Below are 15,629 nucleotides of genomic sequence, written 5' to 3' on the forward strand. Positions count from 1 at the left end.
TAACATCCATACTCAACTTTCCGGGCATCAGTCAGTTCCCTTCTCCTTGTGAAAATTTCATTGCTTAATGCAATTCATTTACTTATGTCCATTCTACTTTGACAAATCTGGTCCAAAACATGACTGAGATAGGTAAACTACCATCTGCTCGAGTCAATGAATTTTAATGCTTATCTTAGCTTAATTCCTGGGTTAACTGTTCTTGTCATCTTCACCCAAGGGAGGAAACATTCTGTGGAAGTCGTAGAAAATATTTAATTCACCTTTTAAAAAATAATATGTTCTATTCTGTAAATGAATACCTGGCATTGTTGCTATGTATCAATTCTGGCTTAACCAATTAATATGTAATTATACTAGTGTATTGGTATGTATATTTAGATACTGTTCTAAAATTATGAAATTTAAATCTGAGGTGTCCTACATTTGTGTATGTATGAATATGCAACTAATCTCCAGACAAATAAATGTATTATTATTATTAACTGATTTTTTGACTGATTAAACAGTCCTTTTCAAGGTCAGAATCATCCTTGTTCTTGAATTGACCTGGAAAATAATTCTGTTATCTTTGAAAGCTGGGTTTCAGAGTTGAACATATTCTGAGGCTCCTTTAATTGTTTATTTCCTTTTGATATTAAAGTTTGGAAGTTGATGGGAAATGTAAAAATTCAAATTGGTCATGGGCACACTTGTTTTGTATGCTTTGCAGGACGCACAACCCCATGACTGGCATGGACTCTCTCAAGGTGCAGCGTATCTCAAAGGCACAGGCATGGCAGAGGGCGGGCCGGGCTGGCCGTGAGGGACCTGGAACCTGCTACCGAATGTACACGGAAGAGGCAAGTATCTCTTATTATTCTTTGTTTCTTTAACTTATATTCTCCAATGTAAGATGCAGCTCCATATATCTTTTCTGTTACATCTTTTGAGACAGTCCATATGGAAAAAATTTTTGTCAAAATAGTTTATAAAATTCTTCATTTCTGAAAAATTCTAAGCTCAATTATTGTTGCATTTTGATGTAACTAATTCATTGAGTGATATGTTAAAATTTATATGGGCCACAGGATCTTTTGTTGCCTTACTTTTGCTTTTTCTCATTAAGAGATATCACTATGGCAGATCACATTGATCACTCGGCTGTAGAAATACACTGACAATTCCAGAGAGTTATTTCTCTCGGAGAGAAGACTGTATCATTACTTTGATTGAAAACAAAAATCATCATTCATGACGAAAGCAAATGTGATTTGCTTGTTATCGGAACCACAAACTTCTCATCAGAGCGAGTTAACTCATTTGGGGTAAAATATTGACTGACCCATTTAAACATTTCTAGACATATTACTGAAACTGCAAATTAGCTCAAAATATCATTGAATCATTGTTAAATTATTAAAAAAGGATATTTAATGGTAAAACAATGATTTTCAAAAGATTTCTCAAACTTTTACTTACTGTAACAAGATGTGAGTCTCTATTTGATTTACCTTCTTGACCTAAGTACAAGTTGTGACTTAATTTCTTAAATATGCTTCTAACTGATTAAGTTCATTTTATTATATTATGTATTTTTATTGATTTTTAATTTTCATAGTCATCTAGCTCTTGAAATTTAAAACAATGTTAACTTGATTTTGGTGTTATAATATGCATTATTTTTACTCATTATATCATGGATTGCTAATAATTGAATTTATATGTAATAATCCACAAAATGAATGCTCTCAAAGCATCATTCATTTTGAATGATGAATAAGAATTACTTAATTTTTCCACACAAACTTTTATTTTTACGACCGGGTTTCGACGAGGATCGTCATCATCAGGTAATTTTTACAGAAATATACACACATATATATACCATTGCAATGCTTGAAAATATGAGGTGAAGGAGTAAGAGACAGAGTTATTGGTCAGTATGGCTAGGGGGGGGGGAGGGATAACGGGGTGTAATTTGGTCGGAGAGAGGGTGGGGACGGTTAGTCCTTTGGGCAGGCAGGTAGAAAGAGGAAGGAGAACGGGAGGGGGGTCCCCCTTGTTCTTGGGGCTGTTGGAGGGAAACGGTTGATGTGGGAGTGAAAGGTCGAGGAGATCTGAAGGTGTATAATACGTCATTAACTACTTTGCACTTGGTCCTTTCACTCTTGATGATCTCCATCTGTTCGAGCGCGTCCATCCGGGGTCCTTTTCTTTCCACATGCATAATTTCCAGCTTAAAATCACTAGAATGTCCGTTATCCAAAAGATGTTTCAAAAATTGGGACGCACCATTCTTGTTTCTGAAGGAGGCTTGGTGTTCCTTGAGCCTTTCCTTGAATTTCCTTCCCGTTTGCCCCACGTAAACGGCTGACCACTCACAGGAGAGTTTGTATACTCCACTCTTCTCTAGATCTGGGATTTTTTCCTTTCCGTTGGTTATTAAGTTTTTTAAATTTGTTTTATTGTAAAAGGCGGGTATGAATCTATCCCTTGGTATCCTACTGGTGACTTTCAGGGACAGCTTTCCTAAAAAAAGAAATCTTTGCCATTTGGCCGTGTTGTCTCTTTCGGGGGCGGTGCTATCGATTAATTTTACAGCCCTTTTCTCCATTTTCTTTTTGTACAATTTATCTACTAACTGAGTCCGGTAACCGTTATTGTGGGCAATGCATTTAATTATTTGGAGTTCTTTGTTTACATTTTCCTGGGTCATGGGGATGTTTAGCAACCGATGTAGCATCGAATGGAAGGCCGCCAATTTCTGAGGGAAGTGATGTCTGGACTTTGCGTGTATGATTTGATCGGTTTGGGTGTCCTTCCTGAAAATGGAGAAATCTAATTTTCGGTTCCTGCTAGAAATTGTTATATCAAGGAAGTTAAGGACTCCGTGGATTTCCTTCTCCATGGTGAATTTGATTGATTTATTTCGGGAGTTTAGAAATTGTAGGAAGCTGTCTAGTTGTCTATGCGAGCCTGTCCACACACACAAAATGTCATCCACATAGCGATACCAACATAACACATTTTTCAGCAGGGAATTCCCTGACGAGAACAGTTCACTTTCAATATAGTCCCTGTAAATGTCTGCTAGTAATGGTGAAAGAGGTGATCCCATGGCTAAACCGTCGGGCTGCTCGAAATATTTACCATTAAACTTAAAGTAATTTTGTGAGACACAAGTATTTATCATTGCACATACTTCTCTGACTATCGGGAAGGGGACAGTCTTTCTCAAAAGCAGTTCTTCTGCCAGAGTCATGGCTTGCTTGGTGGGAACACTAGGGAACAAGTTGCTGACGTCGAAGGAGACTAGAATGCATTTTGGAGGGATGGTCACCTTGGATAATTGCTTAGTTAGGTCTGAGGAGTTCCTCACACCATATTTCGGGGAAAACTTGGAAAGGTCCCTGAATATGTTATTGAGTTTCTTAGCCAGAAGGTGGTTAGGGGCCGTTACATTCGACACTACCGGTCTGATTGGAACATTAGGTTTGTGTATTTTTGGAAGTCCAAAAAACCGAGGCGCTGAGGGATTTAGTTGGAATAACTTTTGCATTTCGTGTATGGTAAACAATGTGGAACCAGATTTTATAGAACTTTTACACTCTTTTTGGAACTTCACTGTGGGATCACTTTTTAACACTCGGATGTTATTTTCTTTTATGAAAGTCTCGCACTTGGTAATATAATCATCCCTGTTCAAAATCACTATGGAATTTCCTTTGTCCGCTTTCTGCATGACTAGGTTTTCTGATGCCACAACACGTCTAATTGATTTCACAGTTTTCAGGTCCGAGAGATTTGTCCCAGCATTAAGGACGGATAGGGAACGCTTCTCCAATTCGCGGGCCACGAGTTGCTTGTCCCCGAGTTTTGACTTTCTCAGGGCGACTTCACAATCGGCAGCAAGATTTTCTAGATCATTGACATTGATAGGAAAATTCGGGACATAATTCAGGCCTTTTTCTAGCAGATTCTTCTCGTTGGGCTTAAATACGTGGCTTGTTAAGTTCACTACTCTTTCGCCAAAACACGGGGTTTAACTAAGGGTTTCCCTGACTCCTGGGTGACCGGATTTTTCTGTCGGATGAGGGCTTTTAGCTTTTTTGAGATAGTGGCTCTCTTTAAAAATACAACTTCACTGCACCTCTGGCGGGTTTGTGTGGAAAAATTAAGTAATTCTTATTCATTATGAATCGTTTCCACAAAGTGACGGCGGATACTATACAGTACATCATTCATTTGTTAACAGCTGTTACCATGATCAACTTCATTTGTTCATGGATTCCTGCTACCTTCAATGAAATATAATGGGATTCAGTTGCCATTAACCCTACCATGTTGTCACATGGATTACCATCAGTTGTAGTATCCTTAAATATTTCACAGAGATGAGTAAGTTATGCATTTTATGTCTCTTCTTCGGGGGGTGTAATTTAAGCAATTCTGAGAATTTGACTGAGCATTGCATCTCACTACTTAAATTTACATAAGGAAACTAGAACGAAGTCTGGAGTTAAACTTGCATTTTTCAAATTAAAACATAAGTGATTCACCTTATGTATTTAAATAGATAAAATAAATGGGATAATAGCTTTGAAAAGAGAATAATAACACATAATCATGGTTGATTGAAGTTACTTAAGGATAACTAAGCTAATTTCTGAGGACATTATGAAATGTATTTTATTCTAATCAGATTGTCAGATATACACTTTTACACTTGAGCCTTCATTTTTGCCGTATGAAGTCATTATGTGGGTCATGGTAGTCCAGAGGGTAGAGCATTGGATTACTGACCGGAGGGCCTAGGTTTGATTCCCAGGAAAGCCACTCTGCACACCTGCATCTCTACCCAAGTTATGTGATTTTTTGGGTACCAGATTTTCCCGGGAAACAACCGGCACAGGGAAAGGAACTGGCTCCCCTACCCTGATGGGTGAATTTCACACGCCGTCGGGCTTAGTACTAGGTGAACTCTGGCATCACCTCCCAAACCAACCTTCGGGTTGATTACTTTGTTTATGGTTTAAAGTCATTATAAGTCATTGGTAATTAAACATCCATAAGATCAGTGGTGAAAAATAATTCATGGGGTTACATGCGTTAAATACCTGAATAATCGGGATATTCCTAAGCTGGACAACCTCTGGTCCCTTATAGTCTGGATTAGTGAGGGGTTACTGTACTGTGCTTAAACTCCTTATTTAACCCTTTTGCTGCGCAGGAGTACAACAAGATGGCTGAGATGACAGTTCCTGAAATCCAGCGGTGCAACCTGTCAGGTGTGGTGCTGCAGTTGCTGGCGATGGGTGTGAATGCCCTCTCCTTTGACTTTATGGACAAACCACCCACTGAGGTATGCTTTGCATTCATCTTGCCATGTTCTCTCCCTTATTGATGTCAGCTGAGTGACCTGTATGATTATCCATATGAGTGATGGTAATATGAACCCTGGAGGGCCCTGTGTGCATTTGCATGAATGAGAGTTATTGAAACTATTAACAGGCCCTTGGTTACTCTCCTCTCTCTAAGAGTGCTAAGATGTTAAACTAACATTAAATTTACTGGTACATTCTTCCAATAATGGTATGGGGAGATTTTGTCTGACCGGACCTTAATTTTTTGTACAGATTCAAAAATCAAAGTTTGAAAAGAAATAATTACGTGAATGGAAATTTCAGGAAGGAATATTCCAACCTGGTCCTATATGTAAGCATGTAGTATCTTCTTTATTCCCAGTCCAATGTCCTGATCGTATGGAACAAATAGTTTTTATCGCAAGGAGTTATAGGAGTGCAAATGTTCTGTGAATGGTTAGTAATGTTACTATAAACAATTTTTAACATTTTCTTTCCTGTATTTTCTGATTCATACAATGTATTATGGTTATAAGAGAGTGCTTAAGTGAAGTGGAACCTCTTAAAATAAGCATAATTCATTCTGGGATCTTTCTCGTAAGGCAAACACATGTTTGCTGAGGCAATTTTTCCCATGTAAATTGATGTAAAATGCCATAATGCATTTTGTGCTGAAAAAAATAAATAATTTACAAGGTTTATTCAAAGAAAAACATGCATGCATTGTTTAGGCAGGTCATCTTCATCTTTTCTTCTATCACAGAATGAACTAACCTGGAATGCAAATATGATTTGTAGAAAGCAAAAAGAATCGAAATGATAAGTTAATTATTTATGATACATTCCTAATGATTTTTTGCTAGAAAGCTTTCTACCGACACTAGGTTTTGCCAACAATTCAACATTTTGTGAAAATGCGACTCAGCATTATCATTCAATAAATTTCTGGTGCGCGTATCCAGTACCTTATTAGGGTGATGCATTCTATGCATGGCACGATATTACAGTTTCCACGCTTTCCCATGACCTCCGCATCACATTTATCCTATTCTTCTGGACTTAACATTTCTTGAAGGCTCATGGGGTTTCTGAATGTTAATCAAGCAGGGGTTTAAATTTTCAAATTGCCGTTTGCATATGCACAGAATAGCAGCATGAGATGGCTTTTCATTGGCTTGTGGCTGGGCAATGCATTCTCTTCTGCTGTTGCGTGTACAATACAGGTTCGCTTCGGCATCTTTCTCCGGTTCTTGTCACAATTAAAAACCTGTTGCAGGAAGTAACTCTTAGAATCGACCGGCTTCTTGAAGTCACCGATGAAGTTCTCTCCTTTGACTCGGCGCTTGCTGCTTCACCATGCCTCTAAATGCCGTGGATCCCTGTTGTTCTCTTAAACTTCTTGGACCAGGCATGGCTCCCTTAAATACTTCTTCGACCATTGATGATCCTGGCATCTTCTTAACGATGTTGCTGGACATCATCACTATTACCTCACAAATGATATTCTTGTTAATAGTGTCACATTGTAATTGCTTTTCATTTATCCATGTGAGAAGCAACCTTTCAACATCATTGGGAATACGTGCCCATTGCTTAGGAATTTTAGTCATTCCCTTTGAGGTATCTATCTCCTTAATTTTGTCCTTGTATTTAAGGATAGTGGAAATTGCTGATATAGACTGATTGTATGTGCATGCTAGATCAGCCCCAGTTTAAACCTTGTTTTTGCTTTTCAATGGTTTTATTTTTCATTTCTACTGTTATTCTTAGTCTCTTATGGCTATCTCCTTTTGGCTTTTTCTTTGAGGACATTTTTCAACTACGCCCAAAATGTTATTAATCTTTGCACAAAAAAATCACAAAATAAGTCAACGCAAGTTTGGGAAAATGTGTGATCATGAGCGATATTAAGATGCTTGCTAAATGAGTGTTAAACGCTAACCGAAGTAGCAGGTGTGCAATAATTCTGGGAATTCCCCTCTCATCTTCACTTGCTATGGGAAAAGTCACTTGTTAAGCGAGTATTTTTTTCTCAAATGTCTCTTCATTATGCAAAGGACTGAACATGCAAAGTGCTCATGAAGCTAGGTTCCACTGTAGTGATATCCTTCCATTTCTGAAGGGTGTGATTTTGTTCCATTTGTCAGATGTGCTTACTCAATGGAACAAGTCAACCACATTCGTTCTTGTGATTCCAGTGTCTTCTAAAGCTACAGTTTTATAGATTTCCTCTGTTGTTATTTTCCATTTTAGATAGACAATAAGATATGATATACTTATACTTAAGAAATGACTACTTATAGTAGTTGATATAAGATTTAGCATGAAATGGGTGCAATTTAAATCAAAGAGATGAAATAAAATGAGGAAAAAATTGTTTCTGCCAGTAATCACACTTCTGTACCTGCGATAACCTCACACAGAGTCCTTCCTCACTTAGGTGAGGGAGGGAGGATTGTGAAGAAGAGGGTTACATCAACAGCCCACTGAATAACGTTTTACATTTTGTAAATGCTACAGAAGGCATATTGTCACAGCTGCAGTGATCTCTTATCTTTGCTTCCTTGTGCATTCCAGTCGATCATGGAGGCGATGCGGAAGCTATCTCACCTGAATGCTATCCTGTCAGTAAACCACCCGGAGTTGACACCCCTCGGTCGCCAGATGGCCACGTTTCCACTCGACCCACACTACAGCCGTGTCATCCTTGCTGCATGGGAGATGGGATGTGTGTAAGTGTGTTTAACCTCCTTCCCTAGTCTCTCCACCACCTCCCGATGCTTAACTGCACATGCAGACTTCCTTGCAAACGCCTTCATTTCTCTACCCAAGATTACAATAGTCATCCTTAGTGCAATGGAAACAAGCACTATGAATACAAGTTATTGCTTGCTTTTGTGACTTTATGGTTGTCATTTTTTTTAAATTGAAAATTAATCAGAAAAAGATAATTTCCCATGTATAATGAAACTAATGAGAATGCAAAGCAAAATACTCTTGTTATTAAAGTTCCATGATATATTTGAGCCATTTTCGCTCTGGATAGAGGTAGATAAATATTTGTTTCATATGTGCTTGGTCCTTAGTTCAATCACAATGGTAGGTAAAATTTGTATGCATAGTATTTGTGAAAGAAATGATGTGAAGGAAATTGATTAAATCTTAATACAACTTATTTTATTCAAAAATGTTGATGACAAGTAAATTAACTGGTGGTTTTAAATGGAAGCTAATGTGGATGAGCTAAAACTGCTATTTTCATTCCAAAGCAGGAGATTTGTGAAATTTACGAACAGACTTTGATTGTTCCTATATAAGGATGGTGGTACACAAGTTGGTAGAGCATTTGGGTTTTTACTGAAGGTTGCTGGGTTTAAATTCCATCTTTCACTGCTCTATTTAAAGCCTTGGCTCCATTAAAAATGTTATATTGGTGTGTTTTTTTTGTTTAAACTTTGTGGAAAAGCAAATGGTGTCACAGTGAGAATGAGGAGAGGATGTAGGTGAGGATACATCTACACAAATACCCTACGATTCACCAAAAAGGTGTGTCATGGGGTGGGGTGCAAGCACCATGTAAGAAGAATTGGGCAATAAGGGAGGATATGGGAGAAAGGAAAAAATATTCAGTAAAAAACCTCATATAGCATGCAAATTAGTGTACATGCTGGAGGGAGACTTAATTCAAAACAAGTGTTAATTTCACCTGATGAATTATTCCTTTGTTAAACCAGAAATAAGGAAATAAAAATGAACCACAGCCATTTATACGACAGACTTCCACAGTAAAAGACAGGTCATGCAGAAGGTAGAAGTGGAAATTCTACTATTTCATGGATATAAAACTCAAGTTCCCTTCCCCTAAAATCACAGGTAGATAATATGAAACACTGCTCTGGCAGTGGACCGTGTGAGGCATCCCCCCACAGAGAGAGATGAGGGATGGAAGGGGAAGCTTAAAAACAGCAAAGATGAGTAGGCAATATTGTACCAAGCACTAGATTCATTAAATGAGTCTCATGTGGTCATGCGGGAAAGGATTTGCCAACAAAACACACGAGATTAATGAAAGGTCTTGCACTTTTTAGTAAAACAAATTATTTCCTTGACACTGTGAGTGGCAAGTGGGATTTTTGTTATCTCTAACCCTACAGGGGCTATCTCGTCTGTGGGAAGGAGTCCTTGAGACTGCTAGTTCTGGGATCTATTTCTCGAATTTTGTATCCATGATCCAAAGAACTAAAGTAAGTTGGAATGTGAATAATTGACTAGACCTTGGTGCTGAAACATGCGGCTCTGTATTTATATAATAAGTTCAATGTAGCCTTGAATTTTCTTTTTCTAATGATTCCCAACCCAACTCCCAAAGCATTTCTGTGAGGCTTTTTGTTTTTTCTTAACATTTTTAATGAAACAGGCTGCCCTGTGTTTAACCCTCTCAGTTTCCTGAATGAGGCCTTTTTCAGTTGAATCCCATATACTACATGCGTATTCCATATTAGGTTTTACAAGAGCATGGTAACAACATTCCTTGACCTTGACTCATGCCAACAATGGGTCTAATATATCCCAATTTTTTATTTGCTTGCCATATTTCATATTTTACGCCTGTAGGTGCCCCAAGTTAAGTCATTAGTTACAGTAACACCTAGGTATTTTACCATATTAACTACTTCTAGGTCAACTTCAGCAAGTTTGTGAACAAATCCTGTTGATCTATTTAAGAAATTTACCACCAAACAATGCTGATAATACAAGTGAGGTTACCAGAATATATTCGAAAGTGTGCACTTAAAGGTGATTCATGTAACTGAGATAGGGGTTATAATACTTTCAGCATTGTTGTGGTGTCCAAAAATTATCCCACTTTTTGGGAAGTTTTTTTATTTATTCATGCTGTTGATATTCTGAGGTTCTGAATATTCATATTTTCCTCACGTCTCTCTTTTGGATGGCTTTTGTCACCTGGGCAAAGGGAGGAGGTTGTGACACTGGTGGCAGTCCTCTCTGGGGAGAACCTGCGAGTGACTGTGTCCAAGCGCCGTGAGGATGCTGCAGCTGCCCATCAGAAGTTTGTCTCTTCAACTGGAGACCACATAACCAATCTAAACATATTCCGTGCATACAACTCTGCCGCCATGAAGAAGGTTTGCATTGATTTTAACTTTATTTTATTCAGTCAAAAAGAAAAATGATTGTTTGACTCAACTGTGGGCTGTTTTAAGTAATGGAAGAGCTTAAATACTATCATTAAATGATCTTAAAAATTAATTATCCCAAGTGGTTTAAACGATTTCAAACATTTGTTAGTTCATTGGAATTAAATTCTTATGACATGCCCTCATCATTCCAAAACATCATCACAAGCTTAATTATTGGTTTAAGCTGAAAGGTATCCTAAATACATTGGGCATATATGGTATTAAGAAATAAACTGATAAACATTAAGTCCTATTGAGTAGAAATGCTTCAAATGAAAACAAGTGTGCAGGCCTTGGCTTTCGTGTAGTAATCCATCAAGTAATGATTCTAAATTTCAGGTATTTCTCTAGGCACATCAAGAACACCTCTGTTCATCTCTATTACTTATTAGTTGAAGTTGCAGTGGTATTGCATGTTGTATTTTGAACATGATCATAAATGATTTTCATTCAAATGCTATTAAAATTGATGTACTAATATTTTTGGGCATATATTTTAGTGAAGACTGTTTACAAAATAATTACTTTTAATTTAATGTTCAAAAAATGTCAAAGTGAGCCTGAATGTAAAAGATCAATGACACTCATGTTCTCTGCATGATGTAATATTTTTAGTTTCTATTATAAGGAATAAGATTAATTGTATAGTTACAATAGTCTCCCCAAGCACCCTACGGGAATTGACGAGGTAATTGTTTTAGCACTTAAAGAACATAATAAAATATTGCCAACCAGTACTACAATTTACTAAGGATGCATTTTACTGCATGAATAGTTTGGTGAACTTGAGTAGCCCATCTATGCAGCAAGTATATGACATTTCGTTTAGTTTTTGTTGTGATGAAATTTATTGTCTCAAAGTGTATTACTTATACTGTAAGATCACAAAGGTTTGCATCTCTCTGGTATGAAATATTTTATAGGATGCAATGCAAAGGCTGTAGGGTATGTCCCTTGGCCAAGCACCTGACAGAGAAACATCATAGGGTGGTTAGTGCCCTATCCAATGGGAGCATGGCTGCAAATGCCATCAAATGTCTTATTCTTGTTGTAGTGTGTTCAGTATACTTTCTTTCTCCCACCAGCAATTCTGCTTTGATAATTTCCTCAACAACCGCAACCTTGAGTATGCAGGGGGCGTGAGAAGTCAGCTCCTTGACTTGTGTCGCCACTCCAACATTCCCATCTCGTCTTGTGGTCAGGACAGCGATTGCATCCGCAAGTGCCTCATTGCAGGGCTCTTTGGAAATCTTGCACAGCTGCAAAGGGAGGGTCATTATCTCACGGTAAGTGAAAATAGTCTCAAGTGCATGTTGTGTGAGTGCAGGGATCATTTTCAAAGTCATTCATGTAGTGAGCTTCTCGTGGGACCCAGCGGGGGAAGTTACTGCTGCCTATCTCTCAACAATGCATGTATTCATGAAATGTTCCCACAGGTTGTGGGGGCCGGGACATCTTTTCTTTTCCCCTTCTGCTTAAATTGCACTTGAGGACAGGTCAATCCTCCTTTCTATTTCTTCAAGCCAATCACGAAGGCATCACCAATACTATAAAGGGAAAAAATGATTTAAATATCTTGTGCTTTGGAGCATATGATTTTGTTTTTGTGCATTTATGGTGGAACAGCCAATGAGCATCTATGCTGCAAGTTAATTAATTACTATTAAGTGGACATAATCCTGTTCAGGCGTTCCATAAGTCGTGCATGCCTTGACTTGCATAAATCTGCCCTTGTAAGCAACCACAGACTAAGATGATTGCATTTGCAGTTTCTAATCACCTGTCTGGTAAAAATGAAATGTGCATGTTCTTAGTTAATCTTATGATAAATATCACTTCAAACTATGAAGTAATTAAAAAAATAAAGGTGAATGGTTTTGGAAATAATTTACTCTCAACCTGATGGGTATCATATGATTTTTGGCAAATGATTTTGACCGTTTCAATAAGTTTTCGTGCTTATTCATTCCCTTGATTTTAAAGAAGAAATAGAAGCCATAGAGAAACTTTGGATACGTAAACCTGTTCACCACATGCACCTTTTTCCCTGGTATTGCTGCTGAAAAAGAGGATGTGCATCTTAGACGAGGGTTTGAGTCTCTCCCATTTATCTGTTTGTCCTTCTTGGAAATCCTCGGGGTGGATAAATTGACCCCTTCTCTGCCTGCAGGGCCCTAACACATAGCATGAGACCAGGAGGGCATTTTGTTTGCTCACCTGACTTGAAGGCCATCGGTCAATTGCTACTGGTCTTCATTGATTCTAAATTGATGTAGTTGTAGTCTTGTCTAATATACATGGATTGAAGTGCGAATATATTTAATAAATTTGGGAATTTGTGGAGTTCAAGCCAACTAATTGAGGAATCACCTTGGTCTTGAAGCTGCACCAACTTGACCTCTTCTGTATGCATTGGTGGATGGTGTAACTTTGTGGAACTCCTTCATCTAGGAAAGGAGAGCACTCAGCTATTCCACACAAATAAAATTTTACTACAATAGTGGCTCGTGTATTGTCTTATTCCTATTACCTCTTCTATATTGATAGTTGTCCATGAGGTAATCAGTCCCAGTGTTGGCCATGCATTTTCTATGTTGCTTCCCCTAATTGCTTCCCTCTCGCTTTACCATGCCACAGGTTGGTTCAAACCAAGTGGTTGCCATACACCCGTCATCTGTCCTGTTCCGCTCCAAACCTCCACTAGTCATCTATGGGGAAGTGGTGCAAACCGGAAGGTGCTATATGCGCCAGGTGTCATCCATTGACCCAGATTGGGTGGCCCAGATGGCACCAACAGAGTTCCAGCGAAAGCTGTGCCTCAACGGTGCTGGTTGAGAGAGAGGAGGTGGAATGGTGCTCACATGGTGCAATGGGGGGATGGCAATGATGTTCCCCATGGGGGCATCTGATTCTGATCTTGAATGCATCATCCCCCTATGTTGCGTGGAGAGTTAGGGAGACAAGCAATTAAGATGACCATGCATTTGTCACACCCTCTCCATTTCAACTTCGACCACTTGGGATTTGACATTGTACATGAATACCAGCCCTTAATGCATTGCAGCTTGGGCCCTGCAATCCTAATCAAGCCAAGTGGTGGTATAATTTGTGATCGATACTAGTGAAAACTATTTAGTGAACTATCTCCACTGGTTAACTCTGCTATCTTGATTGGATTGGATCAATTGGTCTCCTCTCAGATTTCGGATTCTATTGCCCCTGTCCATATCGAAAATGTTGAATTTTCGCTGCCTAAGGTTCCAGAGAGAGAGAGAGAGTCTAGAGCTGAGAGGTGACTCGAACCGGTTGTTGGATGGTCATTGTATGTTGGGGACTGCACCAATATAGAAGTGACCATGTGGAGAAAGCTACTTCCTCAGCAGCTGTGGGAGTAGAAGTTCAAAATATATGAAAAACATTATGTGCTGGCACCACAAAAAATATATGGAAACCTGGGAAAAAGATATCATGTGATATAATGTAATCATGTGTAATGATTTGTTTCATAAAATTACCCACTAAATCAGCTAATTACTGCATGGTTGAATCTCTCTTTCTTCTGGTAACACATAAGAATTGACATGGTCTCTTTCTTCCAACTTCATTGTTCTTTTTTGGCTCAATTTCAGTTTGAGTAGTGTTAAAATTTACTATTGGAGTGTTTTGTTCAGCTGAAAGGTATTTGTGGTGTTGACCAATCAGTACCTATTGTGGAGAATTTCCTAGGACTCAGTTGATTGCTTGAGTTGGTTTAGAGTTTGGTATTACGAGACTTTCTTTGGACTAGAGACAGTGAGAATTCATTACAATTTTTGTTCGCTAGCAATTGATCACCAAGTCTGTAATGGGTATGCAGTTTGATCGAAAGTTTATTAGGTTTTTTTTAATTTGATATTGAAAGGTGCTTCCCAATGTTCTGATATTTTGTTCAACTGTTTATTAAGAATTACTAATGCAAAAGTGATTGGTTTATTTTTTTGCATACTTTTTTAGTTTAGTTACCAAACTGCATTATGTCATTTCACTTTCTGTCTGGAGTATTTGATTTTCATTTGTTATTTACTCCAGGGAGATACCTGAAGAAGTATTTTTTTCATGCTTATTCCTGCACCGTAAAAACCTAATGAACTGTCAGCTGAGATCTTATTTTCTCCAAGATCTCTGAGAAAAGTTAAAAGCTTAACTTAGCTCCCGCCAGCCTTACATTTATCATTATTCCTCTATATTCTGTCTACTTTTGCAAGTATAAAAATAATTCGCCTTTGAACTGAGAATTGATTACTGGGATTCCTATCACAGTTAACCCACATTCTCCAAACAGTGTTCATTTCTGCCTCTATTTTTGTATTAATATTTGTATGGGAAAATTGCATTGTGTATCCCATGTTATAATGCAGTTTCATGTTATTTTATCCTTCCATTCAAATTCAACCTATGAAATACACTTACCGACATGCAGTGAAAATGTATCATGTATAACAGACAGGGTTAACTGTTATTTCCCAGGTAAATGCCTGTTTTTGTTCATGGAATCACTAACTTCATGGGTGAAAGTGTACGAATGAAAAAGATATTCATGCATTTTACCCGTAAATTTATTTTGGTTAAATTACGTTGTTGTTCTTTGGTAAAAAATATTTTGTTTTTTATTTTGTTGGAAGTAAAGATGAGAGATTTTTGGCATGGATAATCACTGAGCCGGTTCTGCAGAATTGCCCATGTGAAAAGCAATGTATATGCAAATAATGCCAGCCACAGTCAATAGCCACTTTATTGATAAACTTGCCTAAGGTCAGATTAATCAGGAATTGCAGATGCAAGAAAAAAATATTGTTTATTTCATTTTAGCAATAAATGTGAATGTAAAATATTTTCCTTCACATTCTGATCGAGAATGCAGGTGTTGCAGTTATTTAACTAATAGCCCTAATCCAGTGACTTGTTTGGAAAAAATTAGTTACCAGGACTCACCATATCAATTTACTAATCACCAAATGGATCCCTGTGGTGGTTATGGTGCTTGGAATCATACTATTTTGTACATTCTGCCTCAAGTTTTTCTTCTGTTCTGTTCAGCTGAATG

At 37.9% G+C, this 15,629-nt stretch overlaps 1 protein-coding gene across 1 annotated transcript in view; it reads left to right on the top strand.

Annotated features, from left to right (window-relative positions):
- Positions 1-15,629, top strand: part of ath (ATP-dependent RNA helicase DHX33) — a 31,650-nt gene extending 16,021 nt beyond the window's left edge. The window contains exons 9-14 of the mRNA XM_071591517.1: positions 713-842; positions 5,213-5,344; positions 7,923-8,077; positions 10,321-10,492; positions 11,632-11,832; positions 13,184-15,629. Of these exons, the coding sequence (XP_071447618.1) occupies positions 713-842; positions 5,213-5,344; positions 7,923-8,077; positions 10,321-10,492; positions 11,632-11,832; positions 13,184-13,381 (988 nt within the window). The 3' untranslated portion in view covers positions 13,382-15,629. The remainder of the gene's footprint in view (positions 1-712; positions 843-5,212; positions 5,345-7,922; positions 8,078-10,320; positions 10,493-11,631; positions 11,833-13,183) is intronic.

Source organism: Hetaerina americana, unplaced genomic scaffold, assembly GCF_022747635.1.
Source record: "Hetaerina americana unplaced genomic scaffold, ioHetAmer1.1.p SCAF_48, whole genome shotgun sequence".
NCBI classification, from domain to species: domain Eukaryota; kingdom Metazoa; phylum Arthropoda; class Insecta; order Odonata; family Calopterygidae; genus Hetaerina; species Hetaerina americana.